At 49.1% G+C, this 25610-nt stretch overlaps 1 protein-coding gene across 6 annotated transcripts in view; it reads left to right on the forward strand.

Moving 5' to 3' along the window:
- tfr2 (transferrin receptor 2) overlaps positions 1 to 25610 on the forward strand; it is a 31906-nt gene continuing 6296 nt past the window's right edge. For 2 of the 6 annotated variants that reach the window (XM_037762945.1, XM_037762947.1), the window contains exons 1-18: positions 1 to 47; positions 12844 to 12910; positions 14006 to 14195; positions 14296 to 14479; positions 15994 to 16134; positions 16423 to 16531; positions 16693 to 16935; positions 17032 to 17171; positions 17242 to 17417; positions 17799 to 17918; positions 18033 to 18115; positions 18241 to 18304; positions 18398 to 18465; positions 18561 to 18631; positions 18711 to 18795; positions 18887 to 19159; positions 19934 to 20074; positions 20198 to 20496. In XM_037762945.1, the coding sequence (XP_037618873.1) occupies positions 12881 to 12910; positions 14006 to 14195; positions 14296 to 14479; positions 15994 to 16134; positions 16423 to 16531; positions 16693 to 16935; positions 17032 to 17171; positions 17242 to 17417; positions 17799 to 17918; positions 18033 to 18115; positions 18241 to 18304; positions 18398 to 18465; positions 18561 to 18631; positions 18711 to 18795; positions 18887 to 19159; positions 19934 to 20074; positions 20198 to 20452 (2373 nt within the window). In that variant the 5' untranslated portion in view covers positions 1 to 47; positions 12844 to 12880 and the 3' untranslated portion in view covers positions 20453 to 20496. Of the gene's footprint in view, positions 48 to 12843; positions 12911 to 14005; positions 14196 to 14295; positions 14480 to 15993; positions 16135 to 16422; positions 16532 to 16692; positions 16936 to 17031; positions 17172 to 17241; positions 17418 to 17798; positions 17919 to 18032; positions 18116 to 18240; positions 18305 to 18397; positions 18466 to 18560; positions 18632 to 18710; positions 18796 to 18886; positions 19160 to 19933; positions 20075 to 20197; positions 20612 to 25610 lie in introns of those variants that run through there. The other 4 variants (XM_037762950.1, XM_037762946.1, XM_037762949.1 and 1 more) reach the window with 4 other exon arrangements.

Here is a 25610-nt window from a genome sequence, read left to right on the forward strand (position 1 = left end):
GACAGAAGAGACGGAGAGAGAGAAGACAGAGAGGACAAATAAACCAGGTTAGTAGATCACATTAGTAATTCACATTAACTCATATTAACTCACATTAACTCATATTAACTCACATTATTAACTCACATTAACTCACATTATTAACTCACATTAACTCACATTAACACACATTAACTCACATTATTAACTCACATTAACTCACATTAACACACATTAACTCACATTATTAACTCACATTAACTCACATTAACACATATTAACTCACATTAACTCACATTAACACATATTAACTCACATTATTAACTCACATTAACTCACATTAACTCACATTAACTCACATTATTAACTCACATTAACTCACATTAACTCACATTAACTCACATTATTAACTCACATTAACTCACATTAACTCACATTAACTCACATTAACTCACATTATTAACTCACATTAACTCACATCATTAAGAGAGCAGTCAGAGAGCAGTCAGAGAGCAGTCAGAGAGCAGACAGAGAGCTGACAGAGAGCTGACAGAGAGCAGACAGAGAGCAGTCAGAGAGCTGACAGAGAGCTGACAGAGAGCAGACAGAGAGCAGTCAGAGAGCTGACAGAGAGCAGTTAGAGAGCAGACAGAGAGCAGTCAGAGAGCAGACAGAGAGCAGTTAGAGAGCAGTCAGAGAGCAGACAGAGAGCAGTTAGAGAGCAGACAGAGAGCAGACAGAGAGTAGTTAGAGAGCAGACAGAGAGCAGACAGAGAGCAGTTAGAGAGCAGACAGAGAGCAGACAGAGAGCAGACAGAGAGCAGACAGAGAGCAGTTAGAGAGCAGACAGAGAGCAGACAGAGAGCAGACAGAGAGCAGTCACAGAGCAGTTACAGAGCAGACAGAGAACAGACAGAGAGCAGACAGAGAGCAGACAGAGAGCAGACAGAGACCAGTTAGAGAGCAGACAGAGAGCAGACAGAGATCAGTTAGAGAGCAGACAGAGAGCAGACAGAGAGCAGACAGAGAGCAGTTAGAGAGCAGACAGAGAGCAGACAGAGAGCAGTTAGAGAGCAGACAGAGAGCAGACAGAGAGTAGTTAGAGAGCAGACAGAGAGCAGACAGAGAGCAGTTAGAGAGCAGACAGAGAGCAGACAGAGAGTAGTTAGAGAGCAGACAGAGAGCAGTCAGAGAGCAGACAGAGAGCTGACAGAGAGCAGAAAGAGAGCAGACAGAGAGCAGTTAGAGAGCAGACAGAGAGCAAACAGAGAGCAGTTAGAGAGCAGACAGAGAGCAGACAGAGCAGTTAGAGAGCAGACAGAGAGCAGACAGAGAGCAGACAGAGAATAGTTAGAGAGCAGACAGAGAGCAGACAGAGAGCAGTCAGAGAGCAGACAGAGAGCAGACAGAGAGCAGTCAGAGAGCAGACAGAGAGCAGACAGAGAGTAGTTAGAGAGCAGACAGAGAGCAGACAGAGCAGTTAGAGAGCAGACAGAGAGCAGACAGAGAGCAGACAGAGAGTAGTTAGAGAGCAGACAGAGAACAGACAGAGAGCAGTTAGAGAGCAGACAGAGAGCAGACAGAGAGCAGACAGAGAGTAGTTAGAGAGCAGACAGAGAGCAGACAGAGAGCAGACAGAGAGCAGTTAGAGAGCAGACAGAGAGCAGACAGAGAGCAGTCAGAGAGCAGACAGAGAGCAGTTAGAGAGCAGACAGAGAGCAGACAGAGAGCAGTCAGAGAGCAGACAGAGAGCAGACAGAGAGCAGACAGAGAGCAGACAGAGAATAGTTAGAGAGCAGACAGAGAGCAGTCAGAGAGCAGTTACAGAGCAGACAGAGAACAGACAGAGAGCAGTTAGAGAGCAGACAGAGAGCAGACAGAGAGCAGTTAGAGAGCAGACAGAGAGCAGACAGAGAGCAGACAGAGAGTAGTTAGAGAGCAGACAGAGAACAGACAGAGAGCAGTTAGAGAGCAGACAGAGAGCAGACAGAGAGCAGACAGAGAGTAGTTAGAGAGCAGACAGAGAGCAGACAGAGAGCAGTTAGAGAGCAGACAGAGAGCAGACAGAGAGCAGACAGAGAGCAGACAGAGAACAGACAGAGAGCAGTTAGAGAGCAGACAGAGAGCAGTTAGAGAGCAGACAGAGAGCAGACAGAGAGCAGACAGAGAGCAGACAGAGAGCTGACAGAGAGCAGACAGAGAGCAGTCAGAGAGCTGACAGAGAGCAGACAGAGAGCAGTTAGAGAGCAGACAGAGAGCAGACAGAGAGTAGTTAGAGAGCAGACAGAGAGCAGACAGAGAGCAGACAGAGAGCAGTCAGAGAGCTGACAGAGAGCAGACAGAGAGCAGTTAGAGAGCAGACAGAGAGCAGTCAGAGAGCAGACAGAGAGCAGACAGAGAGCAGACAGAGAGCAGACAGAGAGCAGTTAGAGAGCAGACAGAGAGTAGTTAGAGAGCAGACAGAGAGCAGTTAGAGAGCAGACAGAGAGTAGTTAGAGAGCAGACAGAGAGCAGACAGAGAGCAGACAGAGAGCAGTTAGAGAGCAGACAGAGAGCAGACAGAGAGCAGTTAGAGAGCAGACAGAGAGCAGACAGAGAGTAGTTAGAGAGCAGACAGAGAGCAGACAGAGAGCAGTTAGAGAGCAGACAGAGAGCAGACAGAGAGCAGACAGAGAGCAGACAGAGAGTAGTTAGAGAGCAGACAGAGAGCAGTCAGAGAGCAGTTACAGAGCAGACAGAGAACAGACAGAGAGCAGTTAGAGAGCAGACAGAGAGCAGACAGAGAGCAGTTAGAGAGCAGACAGAGAGTAGTTAGAGAGCAGACAGAGAGCAGACAGAGAGCAGTTAGAGAGCAGACAGAGAGCAGACAGAGAGCAGACAGAGAGCAGACAGAGAACAGACAGAGAGCAGTTAGAGAGCAGACAGAGAGCAGTTAGAGAGCAGACAGAGAGCAGACAGAGAGCAGTTAGAGAGCAGACAGAGAGCAGACAGAGAGCAGTTAGAGAGCAGACAGAGAGCAGACAGAGAGCAGTTAGAGAGCAGACAGAGAGCAGACAGAGAGCAGACAGAGAGTAGTTAGAGAGCAGACAGAGAACAGACAGAGAGCAGTTAGAGAGCAGACAGAGAGCAGACAGAGAGCAGACAGAGAGTAGTTAGAGAGCAGACAGAGAGCAGACAGAGAGCAGTTAGAGAGCAGACAGAGAGCAGACAGAGAGCAGACAGAGAGCAGACAGAGAACAGACAGAGAGCAGTTAGAGAGCAGAAAGAGAGCAGTTAGAGAGCAGACAGAGAGCAGTCAGAGAGCTGACAGAGAGCAGACAGAGAGCAGTTAGAGAGCAGACAGAGAGCAGTTAGAGAGCAGTCAGAGAGCAGACAGAGAGCAGTCAGAGAGCAGTTACAGAGCAGACAGAGAGCAGTTAGAGAGCAGTCAGAGAGCAGACAGAGAGCAGACAGAGAGCAGTTAGAGAGCAGACAGAGAGCAGTTAGAGAGCAGTTACAGAGCAGACAGAGAGCAGTTAGAGAGCAGTCAGAGAGCAGACAGAGAGCAGACAGAGAGCAGTTAGAGAGCAGTCAGAGAATAGTTAGAGATCAGTCAGAGAGCAGTCAGAGGGCAGTTAGAGAGCAGTCAGAGAGCAGTCAGAGAGCAGTCAGAGAGCAGACAGAGAGCAGACAGGGAGCAGTTAGAGAGCAGACAGAGAGCAGACAGAGAGCAGACAGAGAGCAGACAGAGAGCAGTCAGAGAGCAAACAGAGAGCAGACAGAGAGCAGACAGAGAGCAAACAGAGAGCAGTCAGAGAGCAGACAGAGAGCAGTCAGGGAGCAGTTAGAGAGCAGACAGAGAGCAGTTAGAGAGCAGACAGAGAGCAGACAGAGAGCAGACAGGGAGCAGTTAGAGAGCAGACAGAGAGCAGACAGGGAGCAGTTAGAGAGCAGACAGGGAGCAGTTAGAGAGCAGACAGGGAGCAGTTAGAGAGCAGACAGAGAGCAGACAGGGAGCAGTTAGAGAGCAGACAGGGAGCAGTTAGAGAGCAGACAGAGAGCAGACAGGGAGCAGTTAGAGAGCAGACAGAGAGCAGACAGAGAGCAGTCAGAGAGCAGACAGAGAGCAGACAGGGAGCAGTTAGAGAGCAGACAGAGAGCAGACAGAGAGCAGACAGAGAGCAGACAGAGAGCAGTCAGAGAGCAGACAGAGAGCAGACAGAGAGCAGACAGAGAGCAAACAGAGAGCAGTCAGAGAGCAGACAGAGAGCAGTCAGGGAGCAGTTAGAGAGCAGACAGAGAGCAGTTAGAGAGCAGACAGAGAGCAGACAGAGAGCAGACAGAGAGCAGACAGGGAGCAGTTAGAGAGCAGACAGAGAGCAGACAGAGAGCAGTTAGAGAGCAGTCAGAGAATAGTTAGAGATCAGTCAGAGAGCAGTCAGAGAGCAGTTAGAGAGCAGTCAGAGAGCAGTCAGAGAGCAGTCAGAGAGCAGACAGAGAGCAGACAGGGAGCAGTTAGAGAGCAGACAGAGAACAGACAGAGAGCAGACAGAGAGCAGTCAGAGAGCAAACAGAGAGCAGACAGAGAGCAGTCAGAGAGCAGACAGAGAGCAGTCAGGGAGCAGTTAGAGAGCAGACAGAGAGCAGTTAGAAAGCAGACAGAGAGCAGACAGAGAGCAGACAGAGAGCAGACAGGGAGCAGTTAGAGAGCAGACAGAGAGCAGACAGAGAGCAGACAGGGAGCAGTTAGAGAGCAGACAGAGAGCAGACAGAGAGCAGACAGAGAGCAGTCAGAGAGCAGTCAGAGAGCAGACAGAGAGCAGACAGAGAGCAGTTAGAGAGCAGTTAGAGAGCAGACAGAGAGCAGACAGAGAGCAGACAGAGAGCAGACAGAGAGCAGTCAGAGAGCAGACAGAGAGCAGACAGAGAGCAGACAGAGAGCAGACAGAGAGCAGTCAGAGAGCAGACAGAGAGCAGTCAGAGAGCAGACGAGAGCAGACAGCGAGCCGTTAGAGAGCAGACAGAGAGCAGTACAGAGAGCAGTTAGAGAGCAGTCAGAGAGCAGATCAGAGAGCAAGACAGAGAGGCAGACCAGAGAGCAGACAGAGAGCAGACAGAGAGCAGACAGAGAGCAGACAGAGAGCAGTAAGAGAGCAGTTAGAGAGCAAGACAGAGAGCGAACAGAGAGCAGACAGAGAGCATAAGAGAGCAGACAGAGAGCAGACAGAGAGCAGTCAGAGAGGCAGACAGAGAGGCAGTCAGAGAGACAGACAGAGAGCAGACAGAGAGCAGACAGAGACAGACAGAGAGCACTTAGAGAGCAGTCAGAGAATAGTTAGGAGATAAGTCCAAGGAGCAGTCTAGAGAAGGCCAGTTACAGAGAGCAGTCAGAGAGCAGTCAGAGAGCAGACAGAGAGCAGACAGGGACCCAGTTATAGAGCAAGACAGAGAGGCAGACGAGAGCAGAACAGAGAGGGCAGAACAGAGAGGCAAGTCATAGAGCAAACAGAGAGCAGACAGAGAGCAGTCAGAGAGCAGACAGAGAGCAGTCAGGGAGCAGTTAAAGAGCAGACAGAGAGCAGACAGAGAGCAGACAGAGAGCAGACAGGGAGCAGTTAGAGAGCAGACAGAGAGCAGACAGGGAGCAGTTAGAGAGCAGACAGAGAGCAGACGGAGAGCAGACAGAGAGCAGTCAGAGAGCAGTCAGAGAGCAGACAGAGAGCAGACAGAGAGCAGACAGAGAGCAGTTAGAGAGCAGTTAGAGAGCAGACAGAGAGCAGACAGAGAGCAGACAGAGAGCAGTCAGAGAGCAGACAGAGAGCAGACAGAGAGCAGACAGAGAGCAGTCAGAGAGCAGACAGAGAGCAGTCAGAGAGCAGACAGAGAGCAGACAGAGAGCAGTTAGAGAGCAGTTACAGAGCAGACAGAGAGCAGTTAGAGAGCAGTCAGAGAGCAGACAGAGAGCAGACAGAGAGCAGACAGAGAGCAGTTAGAGAGCAGTCAGAGAATAGTTAGAGATCAGTCAGAGAGCAGTTAGAGAGCAGTCAGAGAGCAGTCAGAGAGCAGTCAGAGAGGCAGAAAGAGAGCAGACAGGGGAGCAGTTAGAGAGCAGACAGAGAGCAGACAGAGAGCAGACAGAGAGCAGTCAGAGAGCAAACAGAGAGCAGGACAGAGAGCAGTCAGAGAGGCAACAGAGAGCAGTCAGGGAGCAGTTTAGAGAGCAGACAGAGAGCAGTTAGAGAGCAGACAGTGAGCAGACAGAGAGCAACAGAGAGCAGACAGGGAGCAGTTAGAGAGCAGACAGGAGACAAGAGCAGACAGAGAGCAACAGAGAGCAGACAGGGAGCAGTTAGAGAGCAGACAGAGAGCAGACAGGGAGCAGTTAGAGAGCAGACAGAGAGCAGACGAGAGCAGACAGAGAGCAGACAGAGAGCAGTCAGAGAGCAGTCAGAGAGCAACAGAGATGCAGACAGGAGAGCAGACAGAGAGCAGTTGAGAGCAGTTAGAGAGCAGACAGAGAGCAGACAGAGAGCAGACAGAGAGCAGACAGAGAGCAGACAGAGAGCAGTCAGAGAGCAGACAGAGAGCAGTCAGAGAGCAGACAGAGAGCAGACAGAGAGCAGTTAGAGAGCAGACAGAGCAGACAGAGAGCAGTTAGAGAGCAGACAGAGAGCAGACAGAGAGCAGACAGAGAGCAGACAGAGAGTAGTTAGAGAGCAGACAGAGAGCAGTCAGAGAGCAGTTACAGAGCAGACAGAGAACAGACAGAGAGCAGTTAGAGAGCAGACAGAGAGCAGACAGAGAGCAGTTAGAGAGCAGACAGAGAGTAGTTAGAGAGCAGACAGAGAGCAGACAGAGAGCAGTTAGAGAGCAGACAGAGAGCAGACAGAGAGCAGACAGAGAGCAGACAGAGAACAGACAGAGAGCAGTTAGAGAGCAGACAGAGAGCAGTTAGAGAGCAGACAGAGAGCAGTACAGAGAGCAGTTAGAGAGCAGACAGAGAGCAGACAGAGAGCAGTTAGAGAGCAGACAGAGAGCAGACAGAGAGCAGTTAGAGAGCAGACAGAGAGCAGACAGAGAGCAGACAGAGAGCAGACAGAGAGTAGTTAGAGAGCAGACAGAGAACAGACAGAGAGCAGTTAGAGAGCAGACAGAGAGCAGACAGAGAGCAGACAGAGAGTAGTTAGAGAGCAGACAGAGAGCAGACAGAGAGCAGTTAGAGAGCAGACAGAGAGCAGACAGAGAGCAGACAGAGAGCAGACAGAGAGCAGACAGAGAGCAGACAGAGAACAGACAGAGAGCAGTTAGAGAGCAGAAAGAGAGCAGTTAGAGAGCAGACAGAGAGCAGTCAGAGAGCTGACAGAGAGCAGACAGAGAGCAGTTAGAGAGCAGACAGACAGCAGTTAGAGAGCAGTCAGAGAGCAGACAGAGAGCAGTCAGAGAGCAGTTACAGAGCAGACAGAGAGCAGTTAGAGAGCAGTCAGAGAGCAGACAGAGAGCAGACAGAGAGCAGTTACAGAGCAGACAGAGAGCAGTTAGAGAGCAGTTACAGAGCAGACAGAGAGCAGTTAGAGAGCAGTCAGAGAGCAGACAGAGAGCAGACAGAGAGCAGACAGAGAGCAGTTAGAGAGCAGTCAGAGAATAGTTAGAGATCAGTCAGAGAGCAGTCAGAGAGCAGTTAGAGAGCAGTCAGAGAGCAGTCAGAGAGCAGTCAGAGAGCAGTTAGAGAGCAGACAGAGAGCAGACAGAGAGCAGACAGAGAGCAGACAGGGAGCAGTTAGAGAGCAGACAGAGAGCAGACAGAGAGCAGACAGGGAGCAGTTAGAGAGCAGACAGAGAGCAGACAGAGAGCAGTCAGAGAGCAGACAGAGAGCAGACAGGGAGCAGTTAGAGAGCAGACAGAGAGCAGACAGAGAGCAGACAGAGAGCAGACAGAGAGCAGTCAGAGAGCAAACAGAGAGCAGACAGAGAGCAGACAGAGAGCAAACAGAGAGCAGTCAGAGAGCAGACAGAGAGCAGTCAGGGAGCAGTTAGAGAGCAGACAGAGAATAGTTAGAGATCAGTCAGAGAGCAGTCAGAGAGCAGTTAGAGAGCAGTCAGAGAGCAGTCAGAGAGCAGTCAGAGAGCAGACAGAGAGCAGACAGGGAGCAGTTAGAGAGCAGACAGAGAGCAGACAGAGAGCAGTCAGAGAGCAAAACAGAGAGCAGACAGAGGCAGTTCAGAGAGCAGACAGAGAGCAGTCAGGGAGCAGATTAGAGAGCAGACAGAGAGCAGTTCAGAAAGCAGACAGAGAGCAGACAGAGAGCAGACAGAGAGCAGGACAGGGAGCAGTTAGAGAGCAGACAGAGAGCAGACAGAGAACAGACAGAGGAGCAGTTAGAGAGCAGACAAGAGAGCAGACAGGGAGCAGTAGAAGAGCAGACAGAGAGCAGACAGAGAGCAGTCAGAGAGCAGATCAGAGAGCAGACAGAGAGCCGATGTAGAGAGCAAGAGACAGACAGACAGCAGAGCAGGTAGAGAGCAGTCAGAGAGCAGACAGAGAGCAGACAGAGAGCAGACAGAGAGCTAGACCTAGAGACGCCGACAGAGAGCAGGTACAGGAGAGCAGTACAGGAGCAGACCCCCTCAGGAAACAGGGGGACAGAGAGCCAGTTCAGAGAGAGACAGAGAGCATGTACCGATGAGCAGTTCAAGGAGAGCAGACAGAGAGCTAGTTAGAGAGCAGGGGACAGAAGAGCCAGAAGAGAGCAGGTTAGAGAGCAGGTCCAGAGAGCAGTTCAGAGAGCAGACAGAGAGCAGACAGAGAGCAGACAGAGAGCAGGACAGAGAACAGGACATGAGAGCAGTTAAGAGCAGTATGAGCAGCAGATCATTCTGGGGAGGGGTGGAGCAGACAGAGAGCAGTACAGAGTAGCAGTTAGAGAGCAGACAGAGAGCAGACAAGAGAGCAGTCAGAGAGCAGACAGAGAGGCAGTCAGATGCAGCAGTACAGATTTTGAGCAGACGAGAGCAGACAGCAGATCAGACGAGCAGACAGAGAGCTAGTTAGAGGAGCAGTACAGAAGAACTAGACTAGAGATCAGTCAGAGAGCAGACAGAGAGCAGTTAGAGAGCAGTCAGAGAGCAGTCAGAGAGCAGACAGAGAGCAGACAGGGAGCAGTTAGAGAGCAGACAGAGAGCAGACAGAGAGCAGACAGAGAGCAGACAGAGAGCAGTCAGAGAGCAAACAGAGAGCAGACAGAGAGCAGTCAGAGAGCAGACAGAGAGCAGTCAGGGAGCAGTTAAAGAGCAGACAGAGAGCAGACAGAGAGCAGACAGGGAGCAGTTAGAGAGCAGACAGAGAGCAGACAGGGAGCAGTTAGAGAGCAGACAGAGAGCAGACGGAGAGCAGACAGAGAGCAGTCAGAGAGCAGTCAGAGAGCAGACAGAGAGCAGACAGAGAGCAGACAGAGAGCAGTTAGAGAGCAGTTAGAGAGCAGACAGAGAGCAGACAGAGAGCAGACAGAGAGCAGACAGAGAGCAGTCAGAGAGCAGACAGAGAGCAGACAGAGAGCAGACAGAGAGCAGTCAGAGAGCAGACAGAGAGCAGTCAGAGAGCAGACAGAGAGCAGACAGAGAGCAGTTAGAGAGCAGTTACAGAGCAGACAGAGAGCAGTTAGAGAGCAGTCAGAGAGCAGACAGAGAGCAGACAGAGAGCAGACAGAGAGCAGTTAGAGAGCAGTCAGAGAATAGTTAGAGATCAGTCAGAGAGCAGTTAGAGAGCAGTCAGAGAGCAGTCAGAGAGCAGTCAGAGAGCAGAAAGAGAGCAGACAGGGAGCAGTTAGAGAGCAGACAGAGAGCAGACAGAGAGCAGACAGAGAGCAGTCAGAGAGCAGACAGAGAGCAGTCAGGGAGCAGTTAGAGAGCAGACAGAGAGCAGTTAGAGAGCAGACAGAGAGCAGACAGAGAGCAGACAGAGAGCAGACAGGGAGCAGTTAGAGAGCAGACAGAGTGCAGACAGAGAGCAGACAGAGAGCAGACAGGGAGCAGTTAGAGAGCAGACAGAGAGCAGACAGGGAGCAGTTAGAGAGCAGACAGAGAGCAGACAGAGAGCAGACAGAGAGCAGACAGAGAGCAGTCAGAGAGCAGTCAGAGAGCAGACAGAGAGCAGACAGAGAGCAGACAGAGAGCAGTTAGAGAGCAGACAGAGAGCAGACAGAGAGCAGACAGAGAGCAGACAGAGAGCAGACAGAGAGCAGTCAGAGAGCAGACAGAGAGCAGTCAGAGAGCAGACAGAGAGCAGACAGAGAGCAGTTAGAGAGCAGACAGAGCAGACAGAGAGCAGTTAGAGAGTAGTCAGAGAGCAGTCAGAGAGCAGACAGAGAGCAGACAGAGAGCAGACAGAGAGCAGTAAGAGAGCAGTTAGAGAGCAGACAGAGAGCAGACAGAGAGCAGTCAGAGAGCAGTCAGAGAGCAGACAGAGAGCAGTCAGAGAGCAGTCAGAGAGCAGACAGAGAGCAGACAGAGAGCAGACAGAGAGCAGACAGAGAGCAGTAAGAGAGCAGACAGAGAGCAGTCAGAGAGCAGTCAGAGAGCAGACAGAGAGCAGACAGAGAGCAGACGGAGAGCAGACGGAGAGCAGACAGAGAGCAGACAGAGAGCAGTCAGAGAGCAGTCAGAGAGCAGACAGAGAGCAGACAGAGAGCAGACAGAGAGCAGTTAGAGAGCAGTTAGAGAGCAGACAGAGAGCAGACAGAGAGCAGACAGAGAGCAGACAGAGAGCAGTCAGAGAGCAGACAGAGAGCAGACAGAGAGCAGTCAGAGAGCAGACAGAGAGCAGACAGAGAGCAGTTAGAGAGCAGTTACAGAGCAGACAGAGAGCAGTTAGAGAGCAGTCAGAGAGCAGACAGAGAGCAGACAGAGAGCAGACAGAGAGCAGTTAGAGAGCAGTCAGAGAATAGTTAGAGATCAGTCAGAGAGCAGTCAGAGAGCAGTTAGAGAGCAGTCAGAGAGCAGTCAGAGAGCAGACAGAGAGCAGACAGGGAGCAGTTAGAGAGCAGACAGAGAGCAGACAGAGAGCAGACAGAGAGCAAACAGAGAGCAGACAGAGAGCAGTCAGAGAGCAGACAGAGAGCAGTCAGGGAGCAGTTAGAGAGCAGACAGAGAGCAGTTAGAGAGCAGACAGAGAGCAGACAGAGAGCAGACAGAGAGCAGACAGGGAGCAGTTAGAGAGCAGACAGAGAGCAGACAGAGAGCAGACAGGGAGCAGTTAGAGAGCAGACAGAGAGCAGACAGGGAGCAGTTAGAGAGCAGACAGAGAGCAGACAGAGAGCAGACAGAGAGCAGACAGAGAGCAGTTAGAGAGCAGACAGAGAGCAGACAGAGAGCAGTTAGAGAGCAGTCAGAGAGCTGACAGAGAGCAGACAGAGAGCAGACAGAGAGCAGTAAGAGAGCAGTTAGAGAGCAGACAGAGAGCAGTCAGAGAGCAGACAGAGAGCAGACAGAGAGCAGTTAGAGAGCAGTTAGAGAGCAGACAGAGAGCAGACAGAGAGCAGTCAGAGAGCAGTAAGAGAGCAGACAGAGAGCAGTCAGAGAGCAGTCAGAGAGCAGACAGAGAGCAGACAGAGAGCAGTCAGAGAGCAGTTAGAGAGCAGACAGAGAGCAGACAGAGAGCAGACAGAGAGCAGTAAGAGAACAGTTAGAGAGCAGACAGAGAGCAGATAGAGAGCAGTAAGAGAGCAGACAGAGAGCAGACAGAGAGCAGTTACAGAGCAGACAGAGAACAGACAGAGAGCAGTAAGAGAGCAGTCAGAGAGCAGACAGAGAGCAGTCAGAGAGCAGACAGAGAGCAGTTAGAGAGCAGTTAGAGAGCAGACAGAGAGCAGTCAGAGAGCAGTTAGAGAGCAGACAGAGAGCAGTTAGAGAGCAGACAGAGAGCAGTCAGAGAGCAGACAGAGAGCAGACAGAGAGCAGTTAGAGAGCAGTTAGAGAGCAGACAGAGAGCAGTCAGAGAGCAGACAGAGAGCAGACAGAGAGCAGTCAGCTTCACTGTGTGTCCGTCTGTCTGTTTACTGAGCTGTTAATAAAGTTAACTAGATCAAACAACACGATGACCTCTGACCCCTGAAAGCAGCCAATCACAGAGAGCCCTGCTGGGTCAGACTCAGTGAGGAACAACAACACCTGAAGCTCAAATACTCACTATTGATCTGTAGCTGATAGAAAACACACCAGGCTATCACAGCCACACAGACCTAATATTATTATTATTAATAATAATAATAATAATAATAATGATTATAATCATGATAATGATTATACTGATTATTGATCTGGAAACACCAGTCTATCACAGCCAAACAGACCTAATATTAATAATAATAAAAACAATAATATGATAATAATAAAAATGATAAATAATAATAATAAAACAATATAGTAATAATAATAATAATAATAATAATAATAATAATAAAAACAATATAATAATAATAATAATAATAAAACAATAATATAATATTAATAAAATGATGATAATAATAATAACAGTATAAAATAATAATCATAATAATCATAATCATTAAAATAATCATAATAATAAAATAATAATAATAATTATTATTATTATCATAATATAAAATGATGATAATAATAATAATGATAATAATAATATTAATAATAATAATATTAATAATAATAATAATAATAATAACTGGGATTTTATGGATTTACTTTTCATAACAGAAAATAAGAAAAGAGGAAGAAAAACAACCTTTTTGTTTTCTTGACTCAGATATATATTTTATTTTGTGACTACAGGTGAATAATGTTGTAATTAATCATAAATCATTGTTATTGTTATGTCACGTTATTCTTTAGTTTTTATTTGCGTTACTTTCTCTTTAGTTTGAGTGTGACTGAAACTGTCCGTCTGCAGGACGCCATGGACGCCATCAGGACTCGTCTGACTCAGGTGAGACCTCGTGTCGCCCCCGTCAGTAAATCTGAATCATTTCTATTCTATTGTCGTATTCTACTGAAATGACCTCCGATGAACAATAAGATATTATAGATATAATAAGAGTTTTCAGTCCAAAATGGCGGCAGCGCTATCGCAGCGCCATCTAGTGGCTGCTGTCGTAAAAGCACCAGAGTTTCGTCCCTTTGCTTCTAGACTCTTTGGCGGCACTAAAGGGTGCCGTGTGCAGCGGTACCGAACGCCGACGGGCGTGACGGAGCGTCGGCATTTGACGCTCTGGGAATGAGATCGGGCCGGAGGCGTGTCGGGCCGGAGGCGTGTCGGGCCCGAGGCGGTTCGGGCCCGAGGCGGTTCGGGCCCGAGGCGGTTCGGACCGGAGGCAGGTTGGGGCCGGAGGCGTGTCGGGGCTGGAGGCGGGTCGCGTCGGTTGCGGGTTGGGCCGGAGGCGGGTTGGGCTGGAGGCGGGTTGGGCTGGGCCGGAGGCGGGTCGAGCCCGAGGCGGTTCGGGCCGGAGGCGGGTCGGACCGGAGGCGGGTTGGGGCCGGAGGCGTGTCGGGGCTGGAGGCGGGTCGCGTCGGTTGCGGGTTGGGCCGGAGGCGGGTCGGGCTGGAGGCGGGTCGGGCTGGAGGCGGGTTGGGCTGGGCCGGAGGCGGGTCGAGCCCGAGGCGGTTCGGGCCGGAGGCGGGTCGGACCGGAGGCGGGTTGGGGCCGGAGGCATGTCGGGGCTGGAGGCGTGTCGGGGCTGGAGGCGGGTCGCGTCGGTTGCGGGTTGGGCCGGAGGCGGGTCGGGCTGGAGGTGGGTCGGGCCGGAGGCGGGTTGGGCCGGAGGCGTGTCGGGCCGGAGGCGTGTCGGGCCAGAGGCGGGTCGGGCCGGAGGCGTGTCGGGCCGGATGCGGGTCGGGCCGTCTGAACCGGGGTTTGGGACTTACTGCAGAAATGTGGACTTATAGAACGTGTGCATAAAGACGATCTGACAGGGAGACAGCCTGAAGCCCTCGCGGCCTCAGCGTCCGTTTAGTCTGTCTGAGAGTGTGGAGACAAGCTCCTCCCCCTCTGACCTGTAACCATGGTTACGCCTCTCCCCCCCAGTCTTCCTCAGTGGGCGTGGCCGAAGATGACGAGGCGGGAGGAGCTCAGAGGGTGGAGATGAGGTTTGTGACATCCGACGAGGAGGCCGGGCCGAGCACTGACATCACAGCATTGGTGCAGCGGTATCGCCATGGTTACCGGGGAGCTGGCGTGTTCCTGTGTTTGTGCGGCGTGGTCGTCTTCGCCACAGGTACACACACACACACACACACACACACACATTAACACACCTTTCATTGATTAGCTTGATCATGTGATTAAAATGGGCGTGGTCTGTCTCTCTCTCTCAGCGTTCCTATTGGCCTACGCCGTGTTTGGTGGGCGGTACCACTGCTCTCAGGTGGGGGAGGAGGATGAGGAGCAGGGGGGCGGGGCCAAACCACCTGCAGAGGGAGGGGCGGGGCTTTACCTGGGAGAGCTGAGGGTGATGATGAGGAGGCTGCTGCAGGATGAAGATATCCACAACACAGTCAGGTGGTTCACTGGTTACACACGATTCATCCACAAGTCTTTATTAACTGATGTTCTCTTAGTTCAGACGGGTCATCAGGTTGTTGGTCTCTTTATTAACTGATGTTCTCTACATTCAGACGGGTCAACAGATGGTTGGTCTCTTTATTAACTGATGTTCTCTACGTTCAGACGGGTCAACAGGTTGATGGTCTCTTTATCAACTGATGTTCTCTACGTTCAGACGGGTCAACAGGTTGATGGTCTCTTTATTAACTGATGTTCTCAACGTTCAGACGGGTCAACAGGTTGATGGTCTCTTTATTAACTGATGTTCTCTACGTTCAGACGGGTCAACAGGTTGTTGGTCTCTTTATTAACTGATGTTCTCAACGTTCAGACGGGTCAACAGATGGTTGGTCTCTTTATTAACTGATGTTCTCTACGTTCAGACAGGTCAACAGGTTGATGGTCTCTTTATTAACTGATGTTCTCTACGTTCAGACAGGTCAACAGGTTGATGGTCTCTTTATTAACTGATGTTCTCTACGTTCAGACAGGTCAACAGGTTGATGGTCTCTTTATTAACTGATGTTCTCTACGTTCAGACGGGTCAACAGGTTGATGGTCTCTTTATTAACTGATGTTCTCAACGTTCAGACGGGTCAACAGATGGTTGGTCTCTTTATTAACTGATGTTCTCTACGTTCAGACAGGTCAACAGGTTGATGGTCTCTTTATTAACTGATGTTCTCTACGTTCAGACAGGTCAACAGGTTGATGGTCTCTTTATTAACTGATGTTCTCTACGTTCAGACAGGTCAACAGGTTGATGGTCTCTTTATTAACTGATGTTCTCTACGTTCAGACGGGTTAACAGGTTGATGGTCTCTTTATTAACTGATGTTCTCTACGTTCAGACGGGTCAACAGATGGTTGGTCTCTTTATTAACTGATGTTCTCTACGTTCAGACGGGTCAACAGATGGTTGGTCTCTTTATTAACTGATGTTCTCTACGTTCAGACGGGTTAACAGGTTGTTGGTCTCTTTATTAACTGATGCGGTGACCGCTGGCCTGGTGCGTCAGGACCTTTAGATCATCTAGAGAGTCACTTCTGTTTTTGGTCCTTTTGGCCAAAACAAGAGCTCATACGTGTGTTCTGGTTCCTCAGGCGGGTACCAAACATTCAGTTCTGTTCTGGGTTCTTCAGCAGAGTGAACAGATTTTGTTGTTGTGGTGCCCTGGTCAGGTAGAATTATGGTGTTTTCATATTAGGTACGATTGATCCGTACCGAGTACTCTCCGCTCAGCTTTCACATCAGTAAAGTTGTTCATGTTGAGATCAGCTGTCTGACTGGACTCGAGTACGGATCGAAGAGCCGTGCCCGAGGACAAACCAATTGGACTTTGGGGACAAGTGGACTGGGATCCGGGCCCGGGTCCCTGATGTGAAAGCAGCCTGAGTGTCGTTGTTCAGTCGTTCTGGATTTGATACCTTCGGTTTCTCAGTAGAGTGTTTGTGTTTGTCTCCATCAGTCGAGTCAGCAGAGCGAATCATCCTCCGGGTTCCTCAGACGGAACGTCTCTGGCCTCAGAGGTCCTCCGTCGCTTCAGACTGCTGCCGATGGATCACACCTGGACGGAGTCTTTGTACGCCACGCTGCAGTTCCCCCACAGGTAGATGGGGTCAGGGTTAGGGTTAGGGTTAGGTTAGGAGAGGGGCGCTGCATCATTAGTTGGGTGCACCGAGGGGCACGGGCACAAGGGGATTAACGGGTATGGGGTTAGGGTCAGGGTTAGGTTAGGGGTTAGGGGGTTAGGGTTAGGGGTTAGGAGGTTAGAGGTTAGGGGTTAGGGGGTTATGGGGTTAGGGGTTAGGGGTTAGGGTTAAGGGTTAGGGTTAGGGAGACCATTCAGAGGTTGGAGAGTGATGACGGAGGAAACAGCCTGTTGGTTTGTGTGCAGGTCTCAGAGGAGCTCTCTGTGGCTGCTGGACTCTGCAGGACTGATCTTAGAACAGATTCCCCTCAACCCGTCTGACTACTGTCCATACAGCGCCACAGGAAGTACCACGGTGAGACGAGGGAAGCGGGATGGGTTTGTCACCATGGTAACCAACACGTTCTCACTCCCAACTCCTCAAACACCGCCGAAGGGCGCTGACCAAACGGCGGTATTTGGCGAGTTGGTGGTGAGAACGGGTTGTGGTAACTGTACCTGTCTGTCTGTCTGCAGGGGGGCGTGGTCTACGCCAACTACGGCCGCCCGGAGGACTTTAATTGGCTGAAGAGCACGGGCGTGTCTGTGGTTGGCTGTGTGGTGGTGATGCGCGTCGGCGGAGGGGTCAGTTTTGCTGAAAAGGTCTGGTTGGCTGAGAGGAGCGGGGCGGGTGGAGCTTTGATCTACCCCGACCCTGCCGACCTGCCGCAGGACCCCCGGCGCCTCGGATTGAACACGCACACCGCCGTGTCTGAACACGTAACGCACACACGCACGCACACACAGAAACACAGGTGTTCCATGACTCGCTGCTCCTGACCAATCAGCATCCTCCTCTGTGTCGTCCAATCACAGGTCCACCTGGGGTCAGGTGACCCCTTCACACCCGGCTTCCCCTCCTTCAATCACACTCAGTTCCCGCCCATCCAGTCCTCCGGTCTGCCGCTCATCCCAGCCCTGCCGATCAGTGCCACTGTCGCCGCCAAGCTTCTCAGGTGAGCCCCGCGCCCTCAGGTTACCTGCTCAGGTGTTACAGTGACCTCACCGGCTGTCTCTGTGTCTCAGCCAGCTGTCAGGTCCGTCCTGCCCTCCGTCATGGCGGGGTCGGCTGCCGTATGTGCGCTGCGTGGTCGGTCCAGAGTTCAGCTCCGGACGCAGAGTCAAGATGTTGGTCCACAACGTCATGACGCCGGTCCTGCTGAACAACATCTTCTCCTCTCTGGAGGGCCGAGTGGACCCAGGTACTGACTCTAGTCTGGATCACAGTGAACTGTCTCTAAGGTACTCTCTGACTCTAGACTGGATCACAGTGAACTGTCTCTAAGGTACTCTCTGACTCTAGACTGGATCACAGTGAACTGTCTCTAAGGTACTCTCTGACTCTAGACTGGATCACAGTGAACTGTCTCTAAGGTACTCTCTGACTCTAGACTGGATCACAGTGAACTGTCTCTAAGGTCCTCTGACTCTAGACTGGATCACAGTGAACTGTCTCTAAGGTACTCTCTGACTCTAGACTGGATCATAGTGAACTGTCTCTAAGGTACTCTCTGACTCCAGACTGGATCATAGTGACCTGTGATTCTGTACTGAGGATGAACCAGTCCGTCTCTGTCTGTCAGACCAGTACATCATCCTGGGAGCTCAGAGGGACTCGCTGGGTCCAGGAGCTGTGAAGTCTGGAGTCGGAACAGCGATCCTCCTGGAGCTGGCTCGAACCTTCGCTGCCATGGTGAAGAACGGTAAGACTCACCTGGAGACAGGTGTGCTTCCTGTCCTAGCATCAGTCGTGTAGGCAAGGGGGTTTCTGTGGTCGCTAACAGGAAGTACTAGCAGCAGCGTCTTCGTGTGTTCAGGCTTCAGCCCCAGACGGAGTTTGCTGTTCGTCAGCTGGGACGCTGGAGATTTCGGGAACGTCGGAGCGACTGAGTGGCTGGAGGTTCGTCCAATCAGACACCACAGAGGAAGAAAGATTTAACAAAGACTTTCAGAAATGTCAACATTACAATACATTCAAGTCTCACCCCGACCTCTGACCTCTGACCTCTGACCTCTGTTTGCCAGGGTTACCTGTCCATGCTCCACCTGAAGGCTGTAGCCTACTTCAGTCTGGACCAGGCGGTCATGGGTAACAGCTCCCAGCCAATCACAGCAGACCTTCGTTAATGTGTCAGCCACTGAAAGAGATAAAGTGTCCAACCGTGTGTCCGTCCGTCTGCAGGTGACGACGCCCTGTCGGCGTACACCAGTCCTCTGCTGGTCGACCTGCTGGACGCTGCCATCAGACAGGTCAACATGGTTATGGTTATAGCGTGTGAGTAGATGTTCTATCTGACGTTCTATCTGACGTTCTATCTGACGTTCTGTCTGTTAATGTGTGGAAGGTGGAGCATCCTAAACATGCAGGTCAGACCATCTACAGCCAGGCGGAGAGAGAGGGAGGCAGCTGGAGGATGTGAGACACTCAACAATCACATGAATGAGTGAATGAAGAGAACAACACTGACCTGACCCTTGAACCATGTCGTCCTCAGAATGAAGCCGTTGTATCTCAACAGTGGCGCGTACAGCTTCACGGCGTTCGCAGGTGTTCCAGCTGTGGAGCTCAGGTTCACCGAGGTAACACACCGCCCATCCACACACACACTGCTGCTGCTTCAGGTGTTCCTGGTACAGGTACATGTCATCACCTCTGTCACTGTCCGCTCAGGAGCGAGCGTACCCGTTCGTCAACACGCCGTTGGACAGCGTCTCCCGCCTACAGGAAGTGCTGGGGGGTCGTCTGGGCGTCACGGGGCGGAGCTTAGGGGAGCTGGTGGGGGAGATGGTGCTCCGATTGGCCCACGACCACATCCTGCCGCTACGCATCACTTCCTACGCTCAGACAGTGCTGCAGTTCAGCGCTCTGCTCAACAAGCACTCTGCTGAGCTGCAGGTACGCCACGCTCTCTCACCTCACCTGGATCACTGGGGGCGCGCACAGGTGTGTTACAGTTCCTCTATAGGTCCAACCAGGTCGGCCAGGGAGGACGTATTTCTGTAGTCCAACCAGGAAGTGATCATCTCTGGTTCCCTCCACTAACAGGAAGTGATCATCTCTCTGGTTCCCTCCACTAACAGGAAGTGATCATCTCTCTGGTTCCCTCCACTAACAGGAAGTGATCATCTCTCTGGTTCCCTCCACTAACAGGAAGTGATCATCACCCCGGTTCCCTCCACTAACAGGAAGTGATCATCTCCTTGGTTCCCTCCACTAACAGGAAGTGATCATCTCTCTGGTTCCCTCCACTAACAGGAAGTGATCATCTCTCTGGTTCCCTCCACTAACAGGAAGTGATCATCTCCCTGGTTCCTCCACTAACAGGAAGTGGTCATCTCTCTGGTTCCCTCCACTAACAGGAAGTGGTCATCTCTCTGGTTCCCTCCACTAACAGGAAGTGATCATCACCCCGGTTCCCTCCACTAACAGGAAGTGATCATCTCTCTGGTTCCCTCCACTAACAGGAAGTGATCATCTCTCTGGTTCCCTCCACAAACAGGAAGTGGTCATCTCTCTGGTTCCCTCCACTAACAGGAAGTGGTCATCTCTCTGGTTCTCTCCACTAACAGGAAGTGGTCATCTCTCTGGTTCCCTCCACTAACAGGAAGTGATCATCTCCCTGGTTCCTCCACTAGATGAGAGAAGTCTGTAAACGTGTCTTTGTTTTGTCTTCTAAACACGTTAATGTCTAACAAAGTGTCCGTCCTCTGTCTTCAGTCCAGAGGTTTGTCTCCTCAGTGGGTTTTCAGCGCCAGAGGAGACTACAGCCGAGCAGCCGAGACACTGCAGAGAGCCATCGACTACAGCGACCTGCACGACCCCACCGCCGCTCGCTGCTACAACACTCGCATCATGAGGGTACGAGTACCGCTAATGCTGCTAGCTGCTACTGCTAGCTGCTACAACACTAGCATCATGAGGGTACGAGTGCTGCTAATGCTGCTACTGCTACAACACTCGCATCATGTGTCTGTCCCGCAGGTGGAATACTACTTCCTGTCTCAGTACGTGTCGGTGGTGGAGACGCCGTTCCGTCACGTGATCCACGGCCGTGGCGACCACACGCTGAGCGCGCTCACTGAGCACCTGACCCTGCTGACCTCTGACCCCGAACGCTTCGACGAGAAACGCTTCAGACGACAGCTCGCCTTCTTCACCTGGACGCTGCAGGGCGCCGCCAACGCCCTCAACGGGGACGTGTGGAGCATCCACAACACACACGCTTACACACACTGACACACACCTAGTACTAGTACTAGTACTACTACTACTACTACTTAGTGATAACAAAGTAAAGGTAGTGAGGGATGACATCATTCTGTCTTTACTTGAAGTCATGTGACTGATTTGATGGATTAATACTTCATTATTAAAGTATTTCATATACTACTGTAATATCTGTTTCTGTATTTTCTGTCCGACCTTTGAGCTTCAGAGTGAGTGACATCATCAGGAGCTGTAACAGCGAGGACGGCGTGGGAGACGCAGCCTCGTTAAAGCTCCTTAACGAGGTCCCAGACAGACTTTTATTGTGGAGGGTGTTTCCTGTGTCTCAGGCTGCAGGCCGACCTGAGGGCTCTGATTTAGTTCATTTATTTAACATTTATTTAACACTTATTTAACGTTATCTAACATTCATTTAACATTTAACATTGATTTAATGTTTATTTAACGTTATTTAACATTTATTTAAAGTTTATTCATTGTTATTTAATATTTATTCATCATTTATTTAAGATGAATTTATAATGTTTATTTAAGGTTATTTTACATTTATTCAACAATTATTCAATTTTATTGAACATTATTTAACATTTATTTCAGATGAACTTATAACGTTTATTTAATGTTAATTTAAGACTTAATTAATGTTATTTAACATTAATTTCAATGTTTATTAAACATTTATTAAACATTTATTAAACATTTATTTAACACAAAGAGTGCTATAAACTGACCGGTGAACATGATTCAAGATTTTATTTCCAAAGTGAAATTATAATGAAACAGAAATCAACATATTTAAACAAAAACTTTGATCACATGACCGGCTCGTCACATGACCTCACGCTGTGGTTGGAATTCCTCTTCTTTGATTGGCTCTCCGGTGTCATGTGACCTTAAACACACAGAAAGAGAGATGATTATTATTAAAGGTTGAACGTTACTTTCACTTCAACTGTCCCGTTAACTCACACTATCTCCGTCACTTCAACTATCCCATTAACTCACACTATCTCTGACACTTCAACTGTCCCATTAACTCACACTATCTCTGACACTTCAACTGTCCCGTTAACTCACACTATCTCTGACACTTCAACTGTCCCATTAACTCACACTATCTCCGTCACTTCAACTGTCCCATTAACTCACACTATCTCTGACACTTCAACTGTCCCATTAACTCACACTATCTCCGTCACTTCAACTGTCCCATTAACTCACACTATCTCCGACACTTCAACTGTCCCATTAACTCACACTATCTCCGTCACTTCAACTGTCCGTTAACTCACACTATCTCCGTCACTTCAACTGTCCCATTAACTCACACTATCTCTGACACTTCAACTGTCCCATTAACTCACACTATCTCTGACACTTCAACTGTCCCATTAACTCACACTATCTGTGACACTTCAACTGTCCCATTAACTCACACTATCTCCGTCACTTCAACTGTCCCATTAACTCACACTATCTCCGTCACTTCAACTGTCCCATTAACTCACACTATCTCTGACACTTCAACTGTCCCATTAACTCACACTATCTCTGACACTTCAACTGTCCATTAACTCACACTATCTCCGTCACTTCAACTGTCCCATTAACTCACACTATCTCTGACACTTCAACTGTCCCATTAACTCACACTATCTCTGACACTTCAACTGTCCCATTAACTCACACTATCTCCGTCACTTCAACTGTCCCATTAACTCACACTATCTCTGACACTTCAACTGTCCCATTAACTCACACTATCTCTGACACTTCAACTGTCCCATTAACTCACACTATCTCCGTCACTTCAACTGTCCCATTAACTCACACTATCTCTGACACTTCAACTGTCCCATTAACTCACACTATCTCCGTCACTTCAACTGTCCATTAACTCACACTATCTCTGACACTTCAACTGTCCCATTAACTCACACTATCTCTGACACTTCAACTGTCCCATTAACTCACACTATCTCCGTCACTTCAACTGTCCATTAACTAACACTATCTCTGACACTTCAACTGTCCATTAACTCACACTATCTCTGACACTTCAACTGTCCATTAACTCACACTATCTCTGACACTTCAACTGTCCATTAACTCACACTATCTCTGACACTTCAACTGTCCATTAACTCACACTATCTCTGACACTTCAACTGTCCATTAACTCACACTATCTCTGACACTTCAACTGTCCCATTAACTCACACTATCTCCGTCACTTCAACTGTCCATTAACTCACACTATCTGTGACACTTCAACTGTCCATTAACTCACACTATCTCTGACACTTCAACTGTCCATTAACTCACACTATCTCTGACACTTCAACTGTCCATTAACTCACACTATCTCTGACACTTCAACTGTCCCATTAACTCACGCTATCTCTGACACTTCAACTGTCCATTAACTCACACTATCTCTGACACTTCAACTGTCCCATTAACTCACACTATCTCCGTCACTTCAACTGTCCCATTAACTCACACTATCTCTGACACTTCAACTGTCCCGTTAACTCACACTATCTCTGACACTTCAACTGTCCATTAACTCACACTATCTCTGACACTTCAACTGTCCCATTAACTCACGCTATCTCTGACACTTCAACTGTCCATTAACTCACACTATCTCTGACACTTCAACTGTCCCATTAACTCACACTATCTCTGACACTTCAACTGTCCCGTTAACTCACACTATCTCTGACACTTCAACTGTCCATTAACTCACACTATCTCTGACACTTCAACTGTCCCATTAACTCACGCTATCTCTGACACTTCAACTGTCCATTAACTCACACTATCTCTGACACTTCAACTGTCCCATTAACTCACACTATCTCTGACACTTCAACTGTCCCGTTAACTCACACTATCTCTGACACTTCAACTGTCCCGTTAACTCACACTATCTCCGTCACTTCAACTGTCCCATTAACTCACACTATCTCTGACACTTCAACTGTCCCGTTAACTCACACTATCTCTGACACTTCAACTGTCCCGTTAACTCACACTATCTCTGACACTTCAACTGTCCATTAACTCACGCTATCTCCGTCACTTCAACTGTCCCATTAACTCACACTATCTCTGACACTTCAACTGTCCATTAACTCACACTATCTCTGACACTTCAACTGTCCCATTAACTCACACTATCTCTGACACTTCAACTGTCCCATTAACTCACACTATCTCTGACACTTCAACTGTCCCGTTAACTCACACTATCTCTGACACTTCAACTGTCCCGTTAACTCACACTATCTCCGACACTTCAACTGTCCCATTAACTCACACTATCTCCGTCACTTCAACTGTCCGTTAACTCACACTATCTCCGTCACTTCAACTGTCCCATTAACTCACACTATCTCTGACACTTCAACTGTCCCATTAACTCACACTATCTCTGACACTTCAACTGTCCCATTAACTCACACTATCTGTGACACTTCAACTGTCCCATTAACTCACACTATCTCCGTCACTTCAACTGTCCCATTAACTCACACTATCTCCGTCACTTCAACTGTCCCATTAACTCACACTATCTCTGACACTTCAACTGTCCCATTAACTCACACTATCTCTGACACTTCAACTGTCCATTAACTCACACTATCTCCGTCACTTCAACTGTCCCATTAACTCACACTATCTCTGACACTTCAACTGTCCCATTAACTCACACTATCTCTGACACTTCAACTGTCCCATTAACTCACACTATCTCCGTCACTTCAACTGTCCCATTAACTCACACTATCTCTGACACTTCAACTGTCCCATTAACTCACACTATCTCTGACACTTCAACTGTCCCATTAACTCACACTATCTCCGTCACTTCAACTGTCCCATTAACTCACACTATCTCTGACACTTCAACTGTCCCATTAACTCACACTATCTCCGTCACTTCAACTGTCCATTAACTCACACTATCTCTGACACTTCAACTGTCCCATTAACTCACACTATCTCTGACACTTCAACTGTCCCATTAACTCACACTATCTCCGTCACTTCAACTGTCCATTAACTAACACTATCTCTGACACTTCAACTGTCCATTAACTCACACTATCTCTGACACTTCAACTGTCCATTAACTCACACTATCTCTGACACTTCAACTGTCCATTAACTCACACTATCTCTGACACTTCAACTGTCCATTAACTCACACTATCTCTGACACTTCAACTGTCCATTAACTCACACTATCTCTGACACTTCAACTGTCCCATTAACTCACACTATCTCCGTCACTTCAACTGTCCATTAACTCACACTATCTGTGACACTTCAACTGTCCATTAACTCACACTATCTCTGACACTTCAACTGTCCATTAACTCACACTATCTCTGACACTTCAACTGTCCATTAACTCACACTATCTCTGACACTTCAACTGTCCCATTAACTCACGCTATCTCTGACACTTCAACTGTCCATTAACTCACACTATCTCTGACACTTCAACTGTCCCATTAACTCACACTATCTCCGTCACTTCAACTGTCCCATTAACTCACACTATCTCTGACACTTCAACTGTCCCGTTAACTCACACTATCTCTGACACTTCAACTGTCCATTAACTCACACTATCTCTGACACTTCAACTGTCCCATTAACTCACGCTATCTCTGACACTTCAACTGTCCATTAACTCACACTATCTCTGACACTTCAACTGTCCCATTAACTCACACTATCTCTGACACTTCAACTGTCCCGTTAACTCACACTATCTCTGACACTTCAACTGTCCATTAACTCACACTATCTCTGACACTTCAACTGTCCCATTAACTCACGCTATCTCTGACACTTCAACTGTCCATTAACTCACACTATCTCTGACACTTCAACTGTCCCATTAACTCACACTATCTCTGACACTTCAACTGTCCCGTTAACTCACACTATCTCTGACACTTCAACTGTCCCATTAACTCACACTATCTCCGTCACTTCAACTGTCCCGTTAACTCACACTATCTCTGACACTTCAACTGTCCCGTTAACTCACACTATCTCTGACACTTCAACTGTCCCGTTAACTCACACTATCTCTGACACTTCAACTGTCCATTAACTCACGCTATCTCCGTCACTTCAACTGTCC

Source organism: Sebastes umbrosus, unplaced genomic scaffold (genome assembly GCF_015220745.1).
Source record: "Sebastes umbrosus isolate fSebUmb1 unplaced genomic scaffold, fSebUmb1.pri scaffold_120_arrow_ctg1, whole genome shotgun sequence".
Taxonomy (NCBI): Eukaryota; Metazoa; Chordata; class Actinopteri; order Perciformes; family Sebastidae; genus Sebastes; species Sebastes umbrosus.